The sequence below is a fragment of the Talpa europaea genome (assembly GCF_964194135.1).
Source record: "Talpa europaea genome assembly, chromosome: 1".
NCBI classification, from domain to species: Eukaryota; Metazoa; Chordata; class Mammalia; order Eulipotyphla; family Talpidae; genus Talpa; species Talpa europaea.
The window spans coordinates 49,824,411-49,850,396 of NC_140073.1; the positions used below are offsets into that span (position 1 = coordinate 49,824,411).

General features: G+C 35.6%; 1 protein-coding gene across 2 annotated transcripts in view; it reads right to left on the bottom strand.

Annotated features, from left to right (window-relative positions):
- NARS2 (asparaginyl-tRNA synthetase 2, mitochondrial) overlaps positions 1-25,986 on the bottom strand; it is a gene marked incomplete at both ends in the record, with an annotated part of 128,284 nt that overhangs the window by 22,884 nt on the left and 79,414 nt on the right. For both annotated transcript variants that reach the window (XM_084239352.1, XM_084239351.1), the window contains 3 exons: positions 6,915-6,952; positions 7,063-7,161; positions 15,009-15,141. In XM_084239352.1, the coding sequence (XP_084095478.1) occupies positions 6,915-6,952; positions 7,063-7,161; positions 15,009-15,141 (270 nt within the window). The remainder of the gene's footprint in view (positions 1-6,914; positions 6,953-7,062; positions 7,162-15,008; positions 15,142-25,986) is intronic.

Below are 25,986 nucleotides of genomic sequence, written 5' to 3' on the forward strand. Positions count from 1 at the left end.
TAAGAGGCTTTAGGCAAGCCTAAATCTAGTTAAATTTTTTAAAAATTTTATATATATTTTACATTGTTCCTGTACAATGTATGCTTTCTCCTCTCAGGTGTAGCCCCCGTGGAATTCCCACCACCAGTTCACCAGTGTCCCATCATCATAGTCCACATGTGCTCTTCCCACCCGTTTTGATCCTTCACCTTCCTCTTCCCCTGCAGAATGTCTCTGATTTATAGTTGCCTGTTGATTTTGATTTTTAATTTATTATGATTATTTTCCCCCGATCCCTTATTTGTTTCCTCTACATTCCTCCTATAAGTGAAACTATCAGATATTTTTCTTTTTTTTTCTGGCATATTTCACTGAGTATGATCCTTTCCAGCTCCATCCATATTGCTGTGAATGGCACGAGTTTGTCTTTTTTGATTGCTGAGTAATGTTCCATTGTGTGTGTGTGCAGATATATATATATATATATATATATATATATATATATCTACACTCACACACATATATCTTCTTGATCCAGTCATCTATTTTGGGGCATTTGTGTTGTTTCCATAGCTTTTTACCTATTGTAAAAAGTGCTGCAATAAACATAGGGGTGCAAGTGTGTCTTCCTGAATTAATGTTTTTGTGTCCTTTGGATAGATTCCTAGGAGTGGAATTACTGGATTGTGTTGAAGCTCCATTTTTAGTACTTTGAGGAACCTCCACACAGCTTTCCATAGTGGTTGGACCAGTTTGCATTCCCACCAGCTGTGTAGGAGAGTTCCTTTTTCTCTACATCCTTACCAAGATTTGTTGTTGCTAATTTTTTTAATATGTGCCATTTTCACTGGTGTAAGGTGGTATCTCATTGTGGTTTTGATTTACATTTCTCTAGGGTTTATTTTAATTTAACTGAATAGGTAATAATGTGCACACAGGTTTTAAAAAGTTATATACATGTCCCTTCCATCCCTGTCCCATAGCTACCTGTTTCTTCTCGCACATAATCACTCTTACTGGTTTCTTGTGTTTCCTTCCAGAATTTTATACATTTGTAAGTTCTTATTAATATACAGTATGTGCTTTTTCATTTATTTTAGCAGATGGCAGTCATAGTAGACATAACATACACACTCCTTGAATATTTTTTTACTCAAAATATACCTTGCAGATTTTTTAGTACCAGTATAAGAATTTCTTCATTTTTAAGCTATTACACAAAATCTATGATATGAATGTATCCTAAATAGTTTAACCAGTCATCTGCTGATGGATATTCCAGCTATTTCCAAACTTTGTTATAAATCATGACTACATATACCTACTTTATGCTTTTATAAACAGTTCTTACATACTAATTTTGTACATGGAAAAAATAGAATTATAGGATCAAAGGGTATTTGCATTTGCAATTTTTATGTATTCTGAAATTTATGTCTTCTGTTTCCAAAGAACTCTGTGTTCAAAAAATAACTTACTCAGCACAAACTTCTCTGAAGCAAAAGTGAATTGCATTTTTGCTAAAAGAGTTGTATCTTATAGTACAAATTAACTAGAAAGAGTTGCATCTTAATAGTACAAATAAAGGCCCCAAAGCTATGTTTTGAAAGATAAAAATTGCATTTAAATTTTAGTATTAAATAATAGAACATTTCTCAGGTAAGAATGGTAGTGAAATTGAAAGTAGCAATAATTTTATAACAAGCATTTTATAGAAGGGAATCTAAAGCCAGGAGATTAGTAACTCATCAAAAAATCACTCAGATAATCAAAGAGTAAAACCTGAGATACTGATTCCAGAGTAGTCTAAGTTTTTAATGGCTTAGATAATGCCTAAACCATTTGGAGTTTGACATGTTCAGTCACAACGGATAATGGGCTCTGGGTTCTTCCTGACTCTACCACTTACTAGCTACATAAATCACTTCACCTTAATGAAGTGATTTTATAAATTTTTATAATGTACTGTAAGACATTAAAAAAATCAACTATTTGCCTTTGTAAAATACGAAGATTGGGTTACACTGTCTGAATTCTCTTCTGCCTAGGCATTCTATTGTTCTATTCTATCAATTACTTGATATGATCTACTTGTTATACCAAGCAATACTAGAGCAGTCAAATGTGAAGCACTGGGATTTTGATAAGTTACTGTTACATTATGAGGAAAAATGACTCTCAACTCTAAATATCTCTGGTTATTCTGGTTGTGGCCTTCTCCCCCCAACACTAATTTGAAGCAGAGTTTTTAAGTTCAAATTACAGTTCTGACACTGGATATACTTAGTGACTTTTGCTAATTCTTTCTGCTAATTTTTCCTGGTATATTGAATATATAGAAAATAATAATTCTTCTCTTTCCCAGAAATTATTTCCAAAGTGCAAACATAGAGAAGGCCATTGTACTACTGTATGGTACAGTATCAAATTACCTTTATATTTCAAAATTTTTACTGTTAAATGTAAAGAAAATTATTCTGAAGCTATTGGAGTAAAACTGCTAAGCTAAAGAAATTATTACTACATAAATGATCAGAAAACAAAAACTACTTTATATTTTAAAAATCTTAACACTATAAAGGAAATGAAAAATAACAGAATTCTATTTTTGCTTGATAAATAATTCAATTACTATTCAAAATATTTTCAAAAACATATCTTCATATGAAACAATTATAGTTAGTATTCAAGAATACACTGAAATCTATATATTCCAAAGATTACAAGTCATATGGTATCTTTTGTACATGCATGTGTGTTTGTGCATGCATGTATTTTGGGGATTATCTCAATTCTAATAGATCACACTTGTATCTACTCTTAAGTCTTCCAGTGGCTGTTAAAATCTCTGGTTTCAAGGACTGGCAAACCACCTGCCATCTCCCATGTCCTCCACTTTTTAAGACTCTGCAGCACCTTGTCACTTAGATACACCCCTGTTCAGTTTCCCCTTCATTTCTAGCTGGTGGAACTTCTCTTACTTTTTTTTAATGAACTCAACAATGCAATGCTTTTAAAAGGCTATTATATTTTAATTAGCATTTTTAGATGCTCTGGATGTAGCAGGAATGCTTTCAAGTTATCTAGTCTGGCATAAAACTTAAAGCAGTATGGCATAAAACTTAAAGCATTATTTCCATTATTTCATCCAATATTTCCCTTTCTCCTGGCTCACCTCCTTAACATAATCCTTATCAATTCTATCCATATTGCCACAAATGACATGAGCTTATCTTCTCTTGATGGCTGGATACTACTGTGTATATATACTAAGTCTTCTTGAGCCACTCATCTGATTTTGGGCATTTATTTTGTTTCCATATCTCGGCTATTGTAAATAGAGCTACAACCAACATAGGAGTGCAGGTTTCCTTTTGAATTAGTTAGGTACGTTTGGGTAGATACCTAGGAGTGGAATAGCTGGGTCATATGGCTGATCCATTTTTAGTCTCTTGAGGAACCTCCACACAGCTTTCCACAGAAGTTGAACCAGTCTGCATTCCCAACAGTATGAGGGTTCCTTTTTCTAAAGCCTCTCCAGCAGTAATTCTTACTCATGTGAGGTGGTATTTCATTGTGGTTTGATTTGCATTTTCCTGGTGAGAAGTGATGATGAACATTTTTCCATGTGCCTGTTGGTCAACTATATGTCCTCTCTGGAGAGGTGACTGTTGAGGGTCTTCTGCCCAGTTTTTGATTGGGTTGTTTTTCCTTTTGTTGAGTTTCATTAGTTCTTTTTAGATCTTTGATAACAGTCCTTTGTCAGATGTATGGTGTACAAACATTTTTCCCATTCAATAGGGTGCCTCCTTGTTTTGCTTACTGTCTCTTTTGCTGTATAGAGGTTTTTTAATTTGATATAGTCCCAATTATTTATATTCTCTACTGATTTCCCTGCTTCTGTATTTTATAGATATAGATTCCGAAGTACATGAGTTTACTGATACATAGGTGTTATAAGGATGAGGAAAGTATGCTTATAAGGATAAGGAAAGAGTCAAAAGGATAGCTGGGGAGCTATAACTATTCTAGCATTAATTTTAGTGTCCTTTCAAATACTGAATGTAGTGGTTGAATGCATATGTTTTGAAATCAAATGAATGAACTTCAATCCCTTTTTATTTACTTGCTTAATCTCTATGACCTGATCCTTCATCTGTACCATGGGACTAATACTTAATTAGAATTGTGAAAATAAATGAACTATTCATGAATGTAAAGCTTATCACTGTCTGCCACATAGTATATATTCAATAAATGGTGATTATCCACCACCATACCCTTAGGTCTTATTCATTAGATAGGAGTTGGATAACTTATCTTAAGATCTCTCTGGTTTTCTGTCATCAGCAGATTCCCAGGGATGCCCAAATTACTTCTTTCCTTATCTACTTAATTATTACTTTTATCAATATGCTATGTCCAGAACTCTCCTATAAGTTCCTTATCTGTACACTCAAAGTGCCTGCCTGACACCTGTAACTGAATGTCTGAAAGTTATCCAGTCTTAACATGACCCCTGATGATGATGATCCTGATACCACTCCCCCTCTTCTGACAAAAATCTTGCTTACTTTCATGCTTTTCCCAACCTCAGTTAAGAGTTAAGATAAAAGTCTTTAAGTCGGGCCTCCCCGGTGGCGCAGCGGTTGAGCCCTGGGTTGCGAAGCTGCCCGCAGCCTCTGCAGCGCCTGTTCAATCCCCGGCTGCACCCCGGCTGCCGGAGGAGGGTCCCACATGGCATGCAGACCTCTCCTGCCGCCCGCTGCTCCCCTCAGCAGTGTACTTCGGTCCTTCTGCCTGCTCTGCTCTCCGCTCTGGCTCTGGTGAATTCTCTCACCCTCCCGCGCTTCTGACTGTACCTAGTGCTTGTATAAATAAATCTTAAAAAAAAAAAAAATCATTAAAAAAAATTAAAAAAAAAAGTCTTTAAGTCACCTTTGACTCACTTTTTCTTCCTCAATCCTATTTGCTTTATCTTTAAAATATACCACATTAGGATACTCACTTCTCTCTACCTGTTGCCATCATCCTTTATGAGTAATTTTATGTGTCAGATGTTTGGCCAAACACTAGTATATTTCTGTGAAGGTATTTTTTGAATGAGATTAACATTTAAATCAGTGGACTCTGAGTAAAGCAGATTACTGAATAACATAGATGGGCCACATCCAGTTGGAAGCCTTAACAGAATAAAGAATGATTTTCCTGAGCAAAGATGGAATTGTTAGCAGAATGCCTTTGGATTTGAACTACAACTATTCTCTGAGTCTCTAGCTTACTGGACTACTCTATTAGATTTAGGGGAATTTGCCAAGCCTTTACAACTGCGTAAATTAATTCCTTAAAATAAATCTTTCTCTCCATATATATATCATGTTGGACTTTTTTCTCTGGAAAACCCTGGGATTACATGGTCCACGCCACCATTTACACTCACTGAGATGACTGTAATCATCTCCTACCTGGTTTTCTACTCTCACTCTTGTCCTACTACAAGTTATCCTCAGCAAGTAGCCAGTGATCCCCTTAAACACAATCCAGAACTAGTCAGCCCTGTGCACAGAAAACTTTAACAGCTTTCCCACCTCACCCAAGCAAACCCTCAATGTTTTCACAGTGTCCAACAAGAATACACACGATTTTCCAACTCCTACTTACAAGTTTCTTTCTTTACCTTTTATTATCCTTTTCCCTATTCATTCCTGGTGAACATGCCAGGGATGCTCTCACATCAGGGCCTTGGAACTTGCTATTTCCCATGCCTGAATTATTCTTTTCCCACATATCCTTACTTTAGTTATCTTACTTTCTTTAGGTTTTTACTCAAAAATTACCTCATTGAGATCCTCCCTGCCACTATCTAAAATTTTTACTTTCTCACTCTTCTTTTGTCTTCTGTTTTATTCTCACAGATGATATGTCTATGATTAATTGTGCCAGAAATATAAGCTCAAGGGAGATGGGGAATGTTATTTGCTCTGTTCACTGCTTTAAGATAGTTTCTACATTGTAGAACAATACCTGGCACATAGCAAATATCCAATATACATCTAAGTGAAAGAAGATAAGCCTCAAAAACCTTTACTATACTTCATTGCCTTCTGATTGTCTGTCACAAGGCTCCTGACTCCCATTTTTCTGGGCCCATGTCTGCATCATACTATTCATTCAAGCTCAGCAACTCATCACTTTTAACTTGTAGCCCAAAGGTCTTGGCTGATATTGGAAATTCTTAGCTCAGAAAAGTTTGCCAAATTTGAATTGTTTGTACTATGTAAATTGTTTATACCATATATGAAGAGGTTGCTTACTGTTCTTTTTCCACATCAAGGATTTATTGATTTATAATAAATTGTGAAAAGGAATAGCTTTAATGATTAACATTGGTGCTGGAATGAACAATCAGTCCAATATCAAGTACTGGTTGAATAGGATTATAGTGGAAATAAAGCAATAAATTCTGTGTTATACTTAAATGACCTTTAGGTTTTTTTTTAAAGTAGTTAAAAACTGTTAGAATATATTATCAGACATTAGCAAGTGAAGGTAAAGGAAGAAAATACAAGAAAACAGAAAGTAAGGAAAACTGAGGGGCAGACATAACGTGCTCATTTTAAAAGTTTGTTTTTAATCAAGCTAAATTTTGATCGCTAAAGTTAGTATTACTTTGAATGATATTAATACAGCTAACAATAGCTATGTTCATTTTTCCTGGTATGATTTATTCATGAAACATTGATTATCAACTATGAACCAGATACAATAACTATACAAGTCATTAAAACGTGGACTTTCTTCAAGTCTGGGGAATGTGATAAATAGGTATAATGTGATATAAACAGGTATAATGTGATAAACAACAAATTTACAAAACAGTGTGAAAAATATGACAAAGCATGAAAATGTTCAGAAGAAGTATAATGCTTACTTACATTAAAAAGTTGTTTTTTAGCATATGTTCTAGTCTGTCCTTGGGAAGAAAAGAGAAAAAAGAAAATTTACTAAATGTAATTATAATTATCATATATAACTAACATATTTAGATTAGGTGTATTAGGCTTTATCCAGAAAACTAATTACCTTTTGGCCAGGAGCTATGAATTTGTGACAGAGTTCAATATCTTCAGGACAATTTGAGAGAACCGACATTGTGGCAGTCTTGAAGAGCCCCTCCATCACCTATGAGAAATGACACAGAATTGCCTGGCAAGTTACTTGATATGAAAAACCTGTTCAGGTCCCAGTTATGTTGCTCTCTGGGATTCAGCAATTATAAACCATCAGGTTTCTTATGCCCTAAATGTACTATAGCAAGTCAGTTCATTTTTGCAGACTGATTACAGGAGGCAGCAAAACTTCTCAGAGTGAGTAAAAAAGAAAAAGAAAAAATCTTTGAACCTTTTGTTAACAGTTGTAATACGGTATTGAAATTGGATATCAAATGAAGAGGTCACACCAACCGATGCCTTTCTAAATTTCATCAGACTCAAGGAATCAGTACAATAACAGTACCTAGATTATGGGATTGGTGTGAAAATAAAATAAAATAATCCATGTATATAAGACTTAGCTTGGTACTTATATCACAGAAGCATACAACAAATCTTAGCGGTTGTGAAGAGTAAGACACTTTGATAAATGCTTCATTTAGTTATTGATAAATGAAAGTAAACTTTAAAATTAGAGAAGCTGTGACCTAAAATTAGAGAAGCTGTGGATACCACTGGTATCCACAGAAGTCTCATTGGAAAAAACTCATTTTTTTTTTTTTTGGACAAATTTATTCTTAGAAGAAGTAAGTGATTGAAGTAGAAAATATTTCTAAGACATTTTTAATCATGACTAGAATTTTTCGTTTGGATTTACTGTGATCATATTTGGCCTCCTGAAGATACACACATTCAATAGGCACAGACCGCCTCAGAGCCGGAGCTCTTCCTTTGTTCTCTGCATCACTGGGATATCTTATCAAGGCTGGAAATATGGGGCATAAATGTCTCCTGAAGTAATTTAACATGATCACATATAGGATAGTACTTAATTACTGACAACCATATTTATATTTATATATAAAAAATTTAACTGACATTTATTTTAAATAAATAAACTTCATATAGATAATATTCATATATAAATATGTTCATGTTTATATAATAAATTTATATATTATATAAAAGACATTTATATGTGTATATATTATATAATAATAAATTTATTAAGTGAACAAACTTCATATTTATAAATATACTTTGTATAGTAGTAAGGAACACCTTGAAAGATGAGCAAAAGGAGACTAAAGACTTTTTTACCTTAAGGTTGTATCATCTTTAACCTAGCAGTAAAATACAGAGATCACTAAGCAACTGAATGATTAATGAAGGGTCATAGACTTCAATTGCTAAAAAAAAAAACAAAACCAACCAATGCATATTGGGAGGAATAAAGAACAGGTAGACTGGACAGTGTGCCTTCACTGTAGAGGGAGACAATATACCTTTCTGTACGATGAAGACTTTGACCACTGGGGTTGTTAAATTGGTGTCTTTCGTGAGCAGTAAATTTTCATGTGAAGAGAAAATCATAGGCTTCTCTTACCTTGACCTACAGACTATATTCTATAAATATATTTGAAGAAAACAGAACCTTAACTGAAGTATTAGAATTACCCTCTGACATTTTAAAGTATATTAAATGATACCAAAAACAGTAATATTTAATTACTTATACCTTATCCCTTGCCACAATATTCTCATTTAATATTTAAGAGATTGCTCTTCATTAAGATAATAATTTCCACAAAATGTTATAAAAGGGAGGAAGTTAAGAAAAGCAGATTACTCTTGGGGGAAGGTACTTCCCCTGTTTTTAGGGGAAAAGTTCATGTTTCAATTAATTGAATCCTTCAACAGTGTATGCCCTGAGTACTCCTCAGTGGAGTATCAAATAAATAAAAATGTAAATAGCAAATCCATTGACACCAAAATTTGAATATTCTTCTTATCTGAGGTAAGGGCCTACTCATCTTCATGGAGGTTAACATTAAAACTCAAAAATTAGTCTTCCCTGTGTAGCTATGTAATGGATTGTCCAACTGGGATACTTTTTTTTTTTTTTTAAAGATTTATTTATCTATTTTATACAAAAACTGGGGTATGGGCCAGATGCGCGGGAGGGTGAAAGGATTCACCAGAGACAGAGTGGGGAACAGAACAGGCAGAGTGACAGAAATACACTGCTGAGGGGAGCAGCAGGCACGACAGGAGAGGTCTGCCGCACCATGTGGGACCCTCGTTGGCTGGCCGGTATGGAACTGGGGCTGCAGAGGTTGCGGAAGCTTCACAGCATGGCGCTCAATTGCCTGCGCCACCAGGGGAGGCCCCCAACTGGGATACTTTCAAGAGTGAATAGTAAAATATTAATAAGCCACTTTACTTCTCTAGCTGGCCAAGATGGACTAAGTTGACAACTACCTATCTTTCTAACCAAACCACAACTAAAAGATCTGTACGGAATACAAAGAGCCACTATCTAAGGACTCTTAAAAAGTAAACAATTGCAAGCAGACTGGAACTGGCATACTTACAAAATAACCTATAATGGAGCTATAGTTCAGTTCCTGTTTCTTCCTGTCTCTTGGCTTTGATGTAAGGTTCAAAGGTCAAACTGTGCAGCAGGCTCAGGAAGAAAAAATTCTGGGAGATATGTGTTACTAGCCACAGAACTGGGAAAAAGTCCCTGTGGACTGAATAGTGTTTGTAGGGAAATCCCGGGGTCATGTTTTTCACCCTCCCTTTTTGGTCCTGCCCCAAAGGCAGCCCCAATGGTGAAGCAGAGTTGTCAGGGCAACAGAAAGAAGCCTAACCACCCAAAGCTCCAAGAAAATTTCATTCCTCCAACAAGAGGAGCTGTGAAAAGGGCCTTTCTGTCTGAAGAGTGTGTACCTGGGGAAGCCCCATTATTTTTTTTGTTTGCTCCTGCCACTTTGACCCAAAAATGGCCACAGTCACCTAGATGGAATGACAAATTAAGAGAAACCTGTCTTTCTGGTCCAAGGAACAGATTAACTCGCTTTAGAGGGCCAGTGTGGGAGAAGTTCCAAAGAGCAGGAGATGACCCCCTATTTCTGTGCATGAACAGACCTAAGAGAAGGACTGATCCCTAAATAGTCATGTGAGGACCAGGCCTAGAGAAGCAAGTGCAAACTTTAAGCAATACATTATAACATAAACCACTGTGCAATTTCCAAACTAATGGCTGAGTGGCATGTGCATCGACTAGTCCCAAACAGCATAGGAGAGGCTTTGAAACTTAACTGACATAGAAGCCAACACCAACAGAAAGTGACAAAGAACTTACGTCGGAATCTAAACAGATTTAATGACTAGTTAAACATCAACAACACCAACACACACCATTTCCAAGGAATTTTAACAGGGCTCTATTAAAATGTCATATAACATGACATTTTGTCCCAAATTACTGGACATAGAAAGAGCAAGGAAAATCTGATAATCCTCAAGAGACAAGACAACGAAGACATGCAATTGCCTGGATGACCCAGATGTTAAAAGTATCTGACAACGAAAGCAGGTATCATAACCATCCTCCACAAGGTAATGGCAAACATAAAGTTAGACCTTCTCAAAAGAGAAACATAAATTAGAAAAGAAGCTTAAAATTTTAGAATTGAAAAGTATAATAACTAAATAAAAACCACAGAATGGGCACATGAGCAGAATGGAGATAATAACAAATGGAACTAGTGGATTTAAAGACAGGTAAGTTGAAATGATTCATTTTGAATTACATAGAAGAAAAAAGAGTGATAAATAATGAACAGAGCACCAGAGAGCTATGGTACAATATCAAAAAACCTAACCTTTGTTATGGAGTACCAGAAGCAGAAAAGACAAAGATTGGCACACAAGAAATGTGAAAGAAGTAATGGCTAAAAATTCCTTCAAATTGGCTAAAGATACATTAAAGAGTTTACTAAATCACAAATTGGATAAACCCAAGAAAATCATACCTAGACACATCATGATTCAATTGCCAATAAACAAAGATACAGAAAAAATTCTTTTTTTTTAAAAAAGATTTATTTATGCATACAAGAACTGGGATATAGGCCAGAGATGGGTGGGGTGGGGTGAGAGGATTCACCAGAGACAGAGTGGGGAACAGAACAGGCTGATTGACTGAAATACACTGCTGAGGGGAGCAGCGGGCGAGTCAGGAGAGGTCTGCTGTGCCATGTGGATAGCTCCCTGGCCGGGGATTGAACTGGTGCTGCAGTGGCTACGGACAGCTTCATAGTTTGAGTCTTAACCCCTTGCACCAGTAGGAAGGCCCCCACAGAAAATATTCTTAAATGGAGAAAAATGACCCATTACATATAGAGGAACAATTCAAAAGACAGTGAATTTATCCACAAACCCCATGAAGGTCCCCCCCAAAAATGGCAGAATATCTTCAATGTACTGAAAGAAAAGAACTATTAATCCCAAATTATATATCCAGTGGAAATAACTTTTAGGAATGATAATAAAATTTTTTAAAAATTCCCAGGGCCTCCACGGTGGTGGTGCAACAGTTGAGCGCTGGGTTGCGAAGCTGCCCGCAGCCTCAACAGTGCCTGTTTGATCCCCGCCGCCAGGTGAGGGTCCCACATGGTGTGCAGACCTCTCCTGTTGCGCCCACTGCTCCCCTCAGCAGTGTACTTCATCAGTCTGCCTGTTCTGTTCCCCGCTCTGGCTCTGGTGAATTCTCTCACCTTCCCGTGCTCTGACTGTACCCAGTGCTTGTATAAATAAATAAAAAAATCTTAAAAAAAAAATTCCCAGATGAAGAAAATCTAAAAGAATTTATTGCCAGCCCAAATGATCATAAAACAAATACTTAAGAAAATTCTTTAGGCTGAAGGAAAATGATACCAGAGGGGAACTGGAAGTGGAAGGAAGAGTAATAGAAATAGTAACTATGTAGATAATGATAATAGACAATTTTCCTCTCCTCAAATTCTTTAAATATTTATGATTTTTAAAGCAAAAATTAAAACATTGTCCAAGAAGTTTTCAGTGTTATGTGGATTGTGATAGACTGAATAATACCCTCTTCCCCCAAAATGTCATGTTTTAAGTCCCAGAACCGGGAAGATGTTACCTTATATGGCAAAAGAAACTTTGCAGGTGTAACACGTTAAGGATCTTGGGATGGGGAGATTCTTCCCCATTAATTGGGTGGGAATAATTTAACTATAGGATCCTTTTAAGTGAAAGAGGGAGGCATGAGTGAAAGAAACAGGGAGATGTGAAAATGATACATTGTTGGTCTTATGGGTCCCTAAGACAAGGAAAAGACCAGGAACTGAACTCTCTCCTGGAGTGTCTGGAAGGATTGCAACCTTGGTGACATTAATTTTAGTCCAGTAAAGCCAATTTTAGATTTCTAACCTCCAGAATTATCTGATAGTAAATTGGTGTTGCTTTAAGACACTAGTTTATGGTAATTTGCTATGGCAGCTACAGGAAACTAATACATGATGTAATAATCAATGTATTACACACAGTATATGTAAACTGTATGAGGTAATACACCTGCAAGATAGACAGAAAAACATAATGGCAAAGCCTTTCTTTTACTTGAAGTGGTAAAATATTAAGTGGAGTATGAAATGTTATATACGCAATTCCAAAAGCAAGCACTAAAAAGAAAAACAAAACAAAAAAACTCAGAGATAGAAGCCAAAAGCCAAATTATATGGTCAAATAATATTATTATAATATTATAAAGGTCAAATAATATTAATCTAACCATATGATTATCATTAATGAAACAACCACACAGAAAATATCATTAATAAAATTAAACAGATATGAAAGGATACAGTGATCAAAACTGTGATACTAGCATAACAAAACTGAGAGTGCAGAAATAATTACATTTGTCAAGAGTTGATTTTCAACAGGTGTGCCAAGACAATTAAATGGAATACAACAGTTTTTACAACAAATAGTGCTGGAACAACTTGATATTCATATGCAGAAGATGTAATGACATTCTTGCCACGTATCATGCACAAACATTAACTTAAAATGAATCATATACCTACATGAAAGAGCTAAACTATGAAGCTCTTAGAGAAAATATAAGAAAATATAAGACTGAATCTTTGTGACCCTTGGGTAGGCAATATTTTCTTACCCATGATACCCAAAATAAAAGTGATCCCAAAATAAGTACAGGTAAGCTTATCAAAATTTAACACTTTCGTACTTCAAAGGACACCATCAGGACATGAAAAAATAGTCACAGCATGTCAGAATACCTTTACAAATCATATATTTGATATGGGATTTGTATCCATATAGGAAATGAACAAAAGACATGGGCTGATATTTCACTGAAGAGGATATACAGATGACAAATGAGTGAAAAGATGTTCAACATCATAAGCTAGCAAGGAAATGCAAATTAAAACCATGAGATACTACTAGATACTTTGTCAGACTGAAATAAAAAAGTGAAAACACCAAATACTGATGAGGATGTGCCAAAACTGGGTCCCTCAGACATTGCTGGTGGAACAGTCTAGGGAAAATAGCTTAATGGATTCTTATAAAACTCAGTATGTAACTATCATATGACCCAGGAATAATACTATTGGGCATTTATTCCCGAGAAATGAAGAATTATGCCTTCCTATGGGATAACTGTGAAGGCCCATCCGAGCTCCAAAATTTCTCAAAGAACTTCCTAAAGCCTTTGTAAATATATCACAGTTCAACTTTTCCCTTAGCCGAATGCTGCTTTCTTCCTTTTCTTAGAGGTGTTGTTCTCGAGAACATGTCCTCATAGTCCTTTGCACATAACTTTCCTTTAAGGTTTATTTATTAGGAAAGTCAACCTAATGAGGATAATAAAATAAACAGTCCATTCTATTTGGTACATATGTGACATTTATATTTTGGGTGGAATAGATTCATTTACTGGGTAAATAAGAGTGGTATGATACATAAATTAATAGAAAAGAAAGTTGAGAATTGCTAAGATAAACATCAATTACAAACTGAAACTAAGATACTAACCAAAATGGTATTAGATAGAAAATTAATAACAAGAGTTAATAATTTCTGAGTATTTACTAAATAACGTGGAGTATGCCCTAGGCACTATATATATTATTTCCAATGCTCTGAACTACCCTACCCTATGAAGTAGGAATTACTATTCCCATTAAGTCCAGCGCCAAAGGTCACATAATAAGTAAGCGGTAGAGCTGAGAATTAAATTATGGTCCAGCCAACTCCAGAGCTGTGTGCTCTATTTGGATTATGACCAGAGCCTCCTATAAGGGCCGCAGCTCCTATTTTTATCTTCCTCTAAATCATTCTTCATACTGCTGCTAGAGAGCATTTCTAAAATGTAACTCTGACCATGACCTTTCCCAACTGAGAACTCTTTCTCCATTATCTTTCAGATAAAGTTCAAACTCCCTAGCATGGCATTTAAATACAAGATCCTCCTTCCTCACTAGCCTTACCCCGTGCCCCCAAACAGAGCTCTGACAGTTTCTGTGGCTCTTTCTAATACAGCTATACAGATGTTTCTCTCACTAGAAAGACGTTCTATTTATTTGTCTAGCACATAACACAAACTACTGTTTATTGAGTCCGCTATGTGTCAGATTCCATACAAGGTGTTTTATGTTACATATGAAATAGGTGTTGGTATTCTCATTACAGGTAAGGAAGCTGAATAAACTAAGGTTAGGTAACATCCTAACTAAGTTAATGGCAGAGGTAGGATGTGAATTTAAATCTGTCTGACTCTTGTCCTTTAAACTATTACACTAAAGGCATTCAGACTATTTTATTTCAGATGTTTATTAAGTAAATAGTTCTCCACTTTCTTCATTCTATGGACATCTGTCATGCATAGATGTCTGAGGCGAAAATGCAGACTGAAGTATTTTAATGTCACAGATGCCTGATACTTAGAAAGTACTTTAAAACTTGTGTACCTACCTGCATGAGATCGCCAAGGCTCTCAACAAAAGAAATTTCTGCTTCCACCATATAAAACTCTGCCAGGTGTCTCCGGCTCTGAGAGTTCTCTGCTCGGAATGTTGGACCAAAGGTAAACACTTGGGTAAAAGCTCTGCAATTCAAGAGTAAGAGTGTAAAAAACAGGATTCACATGATTAATTTTAAGTATTTAAACTACTCAACGAGCTCTTAAGAAAAAGTTTTGTGCCTCTGTCTTGTCCACAAATCCACACATACATTTCTCTAATGGGTGATGATAACAGTTTCAATAAAAATGTCACATTTATAGAAACCATTTTATCCTAAAGGAATTTGCAGATGCTTTACAAACCCTATGGCTTACTAAATATAGAATTATAATCACTTCTGGTTCATTCTATTGCAGCTGCCATAAATAGCAGGGAACTACATTTCATGGCAATCAGGAAAAGAGTAAGGAGAAAGACCACAGTCACCTGGAGACTCTAAATAGTATCAGTTAAAACAAGAATTTCTTGTGAATAGGGTGTGTTAATTTTTTTTATATGTGTGAAAAAAGATTATTCCATATGGATGGTAATTTGCCTTGTTCAAAGTCTACTCAAATCCTTCCTACCCACCAAGTGGTTCATGCTGAAAGACCCCTGAAATCTGGGGTTAAAGGTAGATTTTGAAGAATTATCTATTTTATTCTTCATTTTCAAGGATTACCAACCAATCATCCAAATGGAAAACATTTCTAAATTACTGCAGGATTACTTTTTAAATAAAAAAACAAACAAACAAATCTTTAAAGCAAACTCTTCACAAGGCTAGAAGGAGAAATAAACAATTCCACAAACATTGGAAGATATTTAACACATTTCTGTCAGTAATTGATAGAACAAGCAGACAAAAATACAGTAAGGATATAGAAATTTGAATAGCACAATTAATTGATTTTACTAATTGAACATATATAGAACTACAGAATATATTTTAATATATAGAACATTTATAAAAATCAAACATACAGGGGGCCTCCCCGGTGGCGCAGGGGTTGAGCGCTGGGTTGTAAAGCTGCCCGCAGCCTCTGCGGCACTGGTTCGATGCCCGGCTGCTCCCCCGCCACCTGAGGAGAGTCCCACATGGCGCGCAGACCCCTCCTGCCGCCCGCTGCTCCCCTCAGCAGTATGCTTTGGTCCTTCTGCCTGCTCTGCTCCCCGCTCTGGCTCTGGTGAATTCTCTCACCCTCCCGCGCTTCTGACTGTACCCAGTGCTTGTATAAATAAATAAATCTTTAAAAAAAAGTTTTAAAAAAATCAAACATATACTGGGTAATAAACAAGTTATCAACAAAAAAATTCAAAATTTCAAAAAAAATTATGAAGTATATCATCTCTGACAACAATGCCATTAAACTAGAAGTGAATAACAAAAGACAACTAGAAATCAGCATGGTTTGAAATTAAATATAGTTTCAAACAACCCAATGGACCATTGAACACTAGCAAGGCTTAAATTATACAGGCAGATAGACAAATTCCTGCAGAGAAATGGCTATCACACCTTCATTCTGGAACACCTGCAGTCTCTTTCACATGGAAGAAGGGCAACAGATGAGTTAGATCAAACATATATTAACAAATCTTCCTTAAGAACTCCCTAATCTTTGAATTTTAAGGTTTTACTAGAATAAAATAAGACATTTGGGAGCTCTACTATTATTCTGAGTAGTCTTCATTTGTCTATCGCCAGTCAAATAACATTGAGATCAGAAAATATATGTACTGTGGAGACATATACTAGTTTTTTTTTTTTACTTTTAAGTGAAGATACTCTAGGAAATGAAATAGTAAACTATAGTGGAAATCAAGAAATTTATTTTTTTCCTTCAAAAGGCCATTTTAGTTAAGATCTAGTTAAGAAGCTCAGGAATTTGTTTGGGGCATACAGTCACCTTCCTGAGACCATGATCATTTAACCTTTGAGAATCTTTGCTTTTCATGGAAAAATAAACAGTAAGAACTAAAAAAATATTACTTATGGTGACCTCCCTCCCAAGATTCAGATCCAGATTGCCTACCTACTGGAGTGTTCCTGAAAAGATCTCCCAGCCCTCAACAGCCCACATTACCCTATCACATGATCACAATAATCTATTGTTCATACCTAGCAAAACTCTCAAGTCCAGAGATTTCTCTTTATCTCCACAGCTGCTGTCTTAGCATAAACTGCTGCAAATTTCTTGGAAAACAAGGTCATTTTTTTTAATTGAAGGACTGATTTACAGTATTATATAGATTTCAGTTGTACAGCATTATAATTTGATATCTGTATATTATAGGGGAGCAAAACCTGTCTCTCTGGCAAGAGGTTTATTTCATAGGAGAGGCTCTTAAGACTGGGTGGATGCTGCTTTTGAAATATATGTGTGAACTTCTTTCCTCATATCTTTAGGTGAGAAGGCAGAACTTTAATCAGCATGCTTTTGTTTTCCAGATAAATGCTCTAACTTCCTCTTTCTGACCACTAACCTGTCTTGTCTTAGCTAAGCTATTTAAGATGGCATCAAGGCCACGCAGTTGAATTACTAAGTCACGTTGGGTCTTTCTCCTACATACAGAACATATACATGTCATTTTTCAACTTTTCCTTGGCATTTCTTCTTATCCATCTGCCTAATGTATATTTGACTATTTGTTAGCCTAGAAGAACACAGAGGGGAGCAGGATTATTTTTTTCACACCACAACAATATCATCTCCACCAACAGTCTAGTTTCCATCTGGAACCAATGGAATTTTTCACTTCCCATCACCTTTTCCCTCTGGCAACTTTTTTGTAAGGCAGTTTTTTTAACTGTGTCTGTCACTTATCTTTCTTCCTTCAATCCCAAACTACTATGATTTTCAAACTCAATCTGAACTTAAATCTGATTATGAGGTTAAAAATCTTTAATGATTGGGCCTCCCCGGTGGCGCAGCGGTTGAACGCTGGGTTGCGAGGCTGCCCTCAGCCTCTGTGGCACTGGTTCGATCCCTGGATGCTCCCCGGCCACCAGAGGAGGGTCCCACATGGAGCGCAGACCTCTTCTGCCGCCCGCTGCTCCCCTCAGCAGTGTACTTCCATCCTTCTGCCTGCCCTGCTCCCTGCTCTGGCTCTGGTGAATTCTCTCACCCTCCTGCACTTCTGACTACCCAGTGCTTGTATAAATAAATAAATAAAAATAAATCTTAAAAAAAAAAAATATATATATATATAAAAATATAAATCTTTAATGATTACCCACTACTCGAGGACAAGCTCCCAGGGCATAAACTCTAATTCTTAATTTTGATAACTGTCCTTCACACAGGCTTTTTCTCCAGCTAGACTGAAGATACCCCTCTTACTCTACATGCTTCCTCATGCCTTTAGGTCTTTGCATAGGCAGTTCCCTACTCTGTAATGTCCATTCCCTGTTCCTTTTTCTCTAAATGGCAATCCCCATCTATCCTTCAAGATTTGGCTCAAAAGTCACTTTCTCTTTGTAACCTTACCATATAGTCCAAATTTCTTGCACCCCCTTTTATACATAACAGTTTGCTCATATATTTATATATATTATATACAATGTATCACTTTGAAGTATAATTATGTATTACAGTATCTTTTTCCCTCAATAAACCATGAAGTTTTCCAGAGCAGGGATCATGTTTTATTCATATTTGCAGATCCAGTGCCTAAGCTAAAACAGGTGCGCATGTTGAATGAATGAGTACTAATGATGATGACAGGCTTCCTCAGTTGCAAACTAGAAAAGCACAACATCCTCACAAATAGTAACATTACAAATAAAGTACAGAAAAATACTCATATATATCTTACAGTGGTCCTTAGTACCTAAAACAGGCCAAACAACTTGGGTGTGTCCCAAACAAAAGGTCTGAAAATTACAAAACCTTGAGTTTACAATAAAGTCATATTTATTTCTGGTACTGCATCACAAGATATCACATATATATGATATATGAATTATGATATATAATGTACATTATATGCTATATTATATAATATATATGATATACAAATATGACAAATACAAGAATTTATACACATATATATGAACATATGAATATATATATATTCATTAAAAACAAAGGCTATTTTACTGAGATTTTTTCCAGGGCATAAGCAGAAACTATTGGTATAAATGGAATTTATTTCGGGGGCTCTGAGGGAGACTTCCAAGAAATGGGCCATTATCTTCCTGAAGTACAAGGCAGACTAATGGGATTGCTATTTGAAAGAGACATGTTATTTGTATCAAGGTACTAAGTAAGGGGAAAAAAAATGACAATTTCTTAAAAAAACCCCTACAAATTCAAGTCACAAAGTACCTGTTTTTCCCATGGCGATTCTGCTGGGTGTGCCAAGATGAGTAACAATAGGGATTTTTGAATTTAATAATGATGAATAATTTTCCTAGCAGTGCAGGACAAGCTTCCAAGTATAAAACAGAGAGGGGGATCAGGGATTTTCATTTTGATTATAGTAAGCATCAGGTTCTAGGTGAGGTTACCCTAAAAATAAGTACTATTCTAATGGGATAAGTAAAAATTATGGCCATGGTGCTTCCTGTGGAAAACAGTATGGAAGTTTCTCAAAAATGTTAAAAATAAATACATGATATGATCCAGCAATTCCACTGTTTGGTATTTATCCAAAGAATGAAAAAACACTTAATTCAAAAGGAATTAGTGTTCCCTGTATTTAATGCAGCACTATTTACAATAGCCAAGTTACAGAAACAATCCAAGTGTCCAACCACAGATGCGTGGATAAAAATGATGTGGCATACATACCCAATGGAATACTATTCAGCTGTTAAAAGAGATGACATTTTGCCATTTGCTATAACATGGATGGAATGGTGGGGGGAGGTTTATGCTAAGTGAAATACGTCATAAGGACAAAGACAAATACTGGATGACTTCATTTCTATGTATAATATAAATAAACAAAAGAAAGGAAGAAGCAAAACTAAACCAAAACAAACCCTAGAAATTTATGGGTAAAACATACATCTAAAGAAGTATGTACCTGTACCCATATATCATATACAGTGCTGTAAATTAATGTTATCCCAATTGAAAAAATATTAAACACATACACAAGTACTGTCAGACAACTTGTATTAAACAAAAGGCTATCATTAAAAAATAACAAAGATAAAATGAGTTGGAAGGTACGCTGAAAGACCTAACTTAGCATCCTGTATTTAAGTAGATGAATATTTCAGTCATTCAATAATGATGCCCCAGTTTCAGTGTCCAGTGTTTTATTAGGAATTAATCTGTGGCAGTAGTAGTAGCATTGATAGTGGTTATCATTAGCAAGTGTTCCTTGGGGGCCAGGGATTAGATATAAGAACTACACATACATTAACAAGCTATGTACTGTTACATCTATTTTTCAGGGTAGAAATGGAAGTTTGGGGAGGTTAAAAAATTTCCCCAAAAGTCAAAGAGTCATAGCCTAGTAAGTGGTGCAATCGAGATTAAAATCTGGATCTGACTTTGATGATCAGAGACAAATAATGATGCTCATAATTAAATATTGACAGACCCCCAAAATTGTAAGAAAAGTTTGTAATACATGTCCCCTTCTCAAGCATAACTAGGGTAAGTAGTTGGTGTATTTCCTTTCCATAAGCTTATTTACTTTGTGTTAAAATCACAGCTCTTTAGGATATTTTGCCTCAATGTAAATAATGAGAGTAACATTCTCATCATTATTTTGTAACTTTTAGCAAGCCATATAGCCTGTCTGGTCTTCAAATTATTATGGGAGGGGGAAGTAAGACAACTTGGCAATAACTCTAGTATTTTTTTTTAAATAATAACTTTGTGTCTAGATCCATGTGAAATGACTCTTATTTTAATATATGCTGATTTCTCCTTTTACTCTCAGATATAAAAGCCATTTGCAGCAAGGCTTAGACCAACCAACATTATAAATAAGAAAGATCTGAGAATATGGCCATTTCTAAAATAAGATACAAAATCAGGTGAAAGGCCAGTACTGCTGTGAGAAGAGACCAGCAGAAAAGGAAAACACTCAGCAGTAAAAAGCATTCTTGTGCCAAATTATGGAGAGGGGAAAGCTATATAAGGAAAGTTCATGAGCTTGTAGTTGATGTTTAAGATAACAAAAGTACATTCAATACACTTCAGCCAAGATAGCTACAAAAATGGCTTTTTTAAAAAATGAAAAAGTAAAGTTACCAAAAAAAAAAAAAAAGTTCTATGAAGGTCATTTTCTTCCTTGTGTGGGGATTTTATGAAGCCCTGAGTTGGCAAGTGGATTAATATAAAATGGTCACTGGTGCTGGGCTATTTATTCTTTCTGGTCCTGAAATTTAGGAGCTAGTCTTGATATTTTGACAGAAGAGTTTCTGTTCTTGAGCTGGGGAAGAACTTATTCAGCATGAGGTGCATCAGCCTCTTTCTCCAAACTCTCCCACCCTCCTAACACTTCTGTACTGTTAGTCCACTAAATGTTCAGTGGACAGATGTGAACTCACAGATAGCTTTAAACTGAGTTTTAAAGCAGTCTTTGTCAAGCAGTTTTCAAATTGTTAAAAATGGCGATTCACTTTTCTAGTGCTTTGTACCCATGAAATTATCATTATGCTGTGATATTTGTTATTCATTATGCCTAAGAGAGTAGACTCCTGGTTCCTCCTTTTAGCTCCCCCTAACCTCTAGCCACCTTGCAATATACTCAGAGGAAGGGTATGAAAGAGACATAGCTCCCAGCAGTATATTAACTTATATCAAAATCTCCTAGGAAGGATGGACTCTAAAATCTAAAAATTCTTCTTTACTGTTATTGCTGAACATTTCTGCAAAATTAATTTTCTTTTTTTTTTTTTTTTTTGTGGGACCCTCGCCGGCAGCCGGGGAACGAACCGGGCGCTGCAGAGGCTGTGGGCAGCCTAGCAGCCCAGCGCTCAACCGCTGCGCCACCAGGGGAGGCCCATAATTAATTTTAACAATCTTAATATTTCATTTGAATTTGAATGTGAAGCTCAAGCAAAATTTATTCTTAACCATATAATAAAATTCAAAGTTTGATGGCATCTGACAGAAATCACAAAGAAAATGACATTTGAACTGTGGGAACAACATTCTAGTGAAAGGAACACCAAGCACTTGGGATCTGAAGTAGGAAAGAGACTGATGGGTTTAAAGAACAAAAGTAGGCCAGCAGCAAGATGACAGTAAGAGATAAAGTTAAAGAAGTAAGAGGAGATCAGAACACATAAGTACTTCCTTGTAAGCCACGGTATGGTGTCTAGATTTACTAGATACACCTTGTAATGCTCTCTTCAAGCATTTAATGCTGATTCTCCTAGTTTTCCTTCTTTTTAGCTTGCTCTGCTACATTCTATTTTAGTTCATTAAACATTAGTAATTCCTTAAAACTTCTAAATCCTCTTCTTTTCTCATTGTATACTCTCTCTAAATGATCTCCTCTCAGCCAACAATTTCAATTAACTAACTACTGGCATACAATTCACAAATTTATTTCTCCTGCCTAGACTTCTCTTAGCTCTAGAAACATAGATCTATCACCTTGGTCAACCTTACACTAGTTACAAACAACTCATACCTCCCCTACTCCACTTTAGTTGAGTCTTCTACTAACCTTCCTAGAGCCATTCTCCAGTTAGGCCCTTTAATAACACTATGCACTTCTGTTCACAGCACCATTCAAAATAAAACAGCTCACAGTTATGGATGTGATGATTTGTTTAATGTCCATCTCTTTCATTAGATTGTAAATGTCATGCGTTTATGAAAATGACCTTATCATTTTTGTTCATTATAGTATCCTCAGCCTTAATCCTGCTCAATACACAGTAGGCAATTAATATTTGTCAATCAAGCAAATAACTCATTTTCTGTAAAATGTGCTGATTCCCAAACTGAATCTTTGAAACAGCACTGGGACAGGGGTGAGGACAGAGGAGTAAGAAGAGGAACATGATAAACACAGTATTAATTACTAAGCAAAAGTTAAGCTATTCTCCAAAACAATTTTTTTCACAGAATGCAGCAGGAAATAACAGAATCAGCTTTTTAAAAAGTGACTCCCCACATATTATAGTTCTTATTACTGTAGCAATAAGCAAATCTTTGAAAATGACTAAATCAGGCAAACTTCTCTAACCAGCAAAATTTTATTTTTTGAGAAACTACAATATTACCACATGAAAGAAGTTGCCTGAAGTCTTATTCTATGTAAACAAAGCAGCACCTGATTCTTTGGCTTCTGTTAGGGTAGATCCCAGCAACTTACAACTATTGCTACATCAGCATTCCTGCAGTGTATAGACTCTTCAGAGGACAGACTGACTGGAAATGAGGTCTTAAAAATAACTTTTTTTTATACAGTCACAATTTGCTGATAATTCTACCTGAATATGTATCCTTGTCCTTAGCAAGACACTAAAATCACCTCTCAAAATAAGTGTATGCTTTGTCACCAAATGCTGGGAAGGATGTGGAGATAAAGGAACCCTCTTACACAGCTGGTAGGAATATAAACTGGTCAAACCACTATGGAAAGCTGTGTGGCAGTTCCTTGGAACACTAAAATGGATTTACCATATGATCCAGCAACTCCACTCCTAGGAATATATCCAAAGGACACAAAAACACTAATTTGAAGGGAAACCTGCATTCCTATGTTTATTGCAGCACTATCTATAATAGCCAAGATATGGAAACAACCTAAATGCCCCATAACAGATGAATGGATCAAAAAGTTGTGGTATATTTATACAGTGGAATATTATTTAGCTATCAAAAAGTCCTCAGCTATCAAAAAATGACATTTGCAGGTACATGGATGGCACTGGAAGGGATTATGCTAGCTGAAATTAGTCAGAAGGAAAAAGATAAATACTAGATGGTTCACTTATATGTGGAATATAAAGAAACCAAATGAAAGGTCAAGAGAAAGTCAAAACTAGTAAGCTGACTATGGAGGCATACAGCAAATGATGGGGTGGTGGTGGTGGGGAAAACGGGAGGGAAGAACACAGGGAATATATATGATGGGTCATGGGTGATATGATGGTGGGAGAACTATGGGAACTACAACAATGTAAGAAAAAAATTAATTAATATTTTAAAAATAAATAAAAAGCAAGGCAGTAGGAAATATGGAAAAAAGTGTATATTTTGTCAGCTGCATCTATAGTCACGCCTAGATTATCCCTCTTTATAGTTCTCATATTTACTAGTCTTTGTGCAGAGGATCTCTAAAAGAGAATAACATGTGAGTGTTTTTTCATGGATATGCACCATGGTATTTATATGGTATTTGTGTCTACAAAGATACCAAGGGTTATCTTTTCTGAAGTCTGATACTATAGAGGTAGATGAGTCATTATGGCATTGAACTTCCAATAATTTCCTGGGCTCATTTTCTGTACACATGACCCTTACTTTTTTAAGGTGTGGCAAGTGGTTAAGAGATTGTTTTCTAAAGACCTAAACTGAAATTCTGCCACCTCCACTTATGAGCTAGCAAAGTTAACTTCTTAGAGACTAAATTTTACCATGTGAAAATGGAGTTAAGTATACATATATTGTGGGGTGACTGCAAAGATAAATTGAAACAAAAGATATAAAAAGCTTAGCTTTATGGTAAGTGTATGGTAAGCATTCAACAAATGGATACATTCTTTTGTCTCCTTCCTTTCCAAAGATCTACAGTGCTTGTTTGGTTAGTCTCAAAGCCTTTTTATACTTTCAATTATTATAGATCTCAAAGAGATTTTGTTTATGTAGATTATATCTACCAATATTTACTACTGAAACAAAGACATTTTAAAACACTTAATCATTCAAAAATAACAATAAGCCCATCATATCTCCTAAATAATATTTTAAAATAAATTCACAAAAAGGAGTGGCACTGTTTTACATTTTTATAAATCTCTTTGCTATTTGGCTTAATAGAAGGTAGCTGGATTCTCATACCTGCTTATGCATTCAATCTGCTGTGTTACCACATCATGAAAGCTTTGGAAAACTTCACTGTTCACTTAGAAGAGAATGAAATGACAAACACTATTTTAGTACTATTATGAAAATAGTTTTAATTTCAAGGGATTCCCCTGAAAGGATGAAGGGGGTTTTAGGGATCCTCAGACCAAACGTTGAGCACCACTATCTTAGGCAATGGTTTCCTTAAAGAGGAATATTATTTCTGTATTTGTTTTAACCTCTGGAGACTTCCATTCAGGAAATGTAGGGACGTTCCTGGCTGTGAATATATTTAGAGTGTCACAGTAATTATTATTATGTGAACATCTGATGAAGAACCATTACCCTAAAAAAGTCTATGTCCCTAATCAATATAATTTTTAAAGTTACTTGATGCATAAAATTTAAAAAGTGGTCATTAAACTTTGTGTTGGTGAAGATGTAGTGAAAGTCCTCCTCATACAATGATGGTAAGAATGTAAAATTGTGCAGCTGTTGCGGAAAAGTCTGATATTTGCTAAAAAATGTTAAAAGAGAATTATCAAATGACTCAGCAATTCCACTTCTGTGAGTATGTAACCCCAAAAATGAGAACAGGTGTTGAAACAAAAATGTGTATATGAAATTCCATAGCAACATTTTTCAAAATAGCCAAAAAGAAGAAAGAACCCAATGGATTAATGAATCAACAAAATGTGGTATATCTGTACAATGGAATATTATTCAGTCATAAAGAGTAAGTACAATCATATATTACTTAACTGTGGGAAAAAGTTCTGAAAAATGCATGGTTAGGTAACTTCTTTTTTGTGTGTGAACATGATATAGTGTAAATACACAAACCTACTCAATAATGTCTATTACATGCCCAGGCTGTGTCCATACTGACTGAAACATTGTTAAACCATGCATTACTGTAATAATATGGATGAATCATGGAAATACTATAAGCGA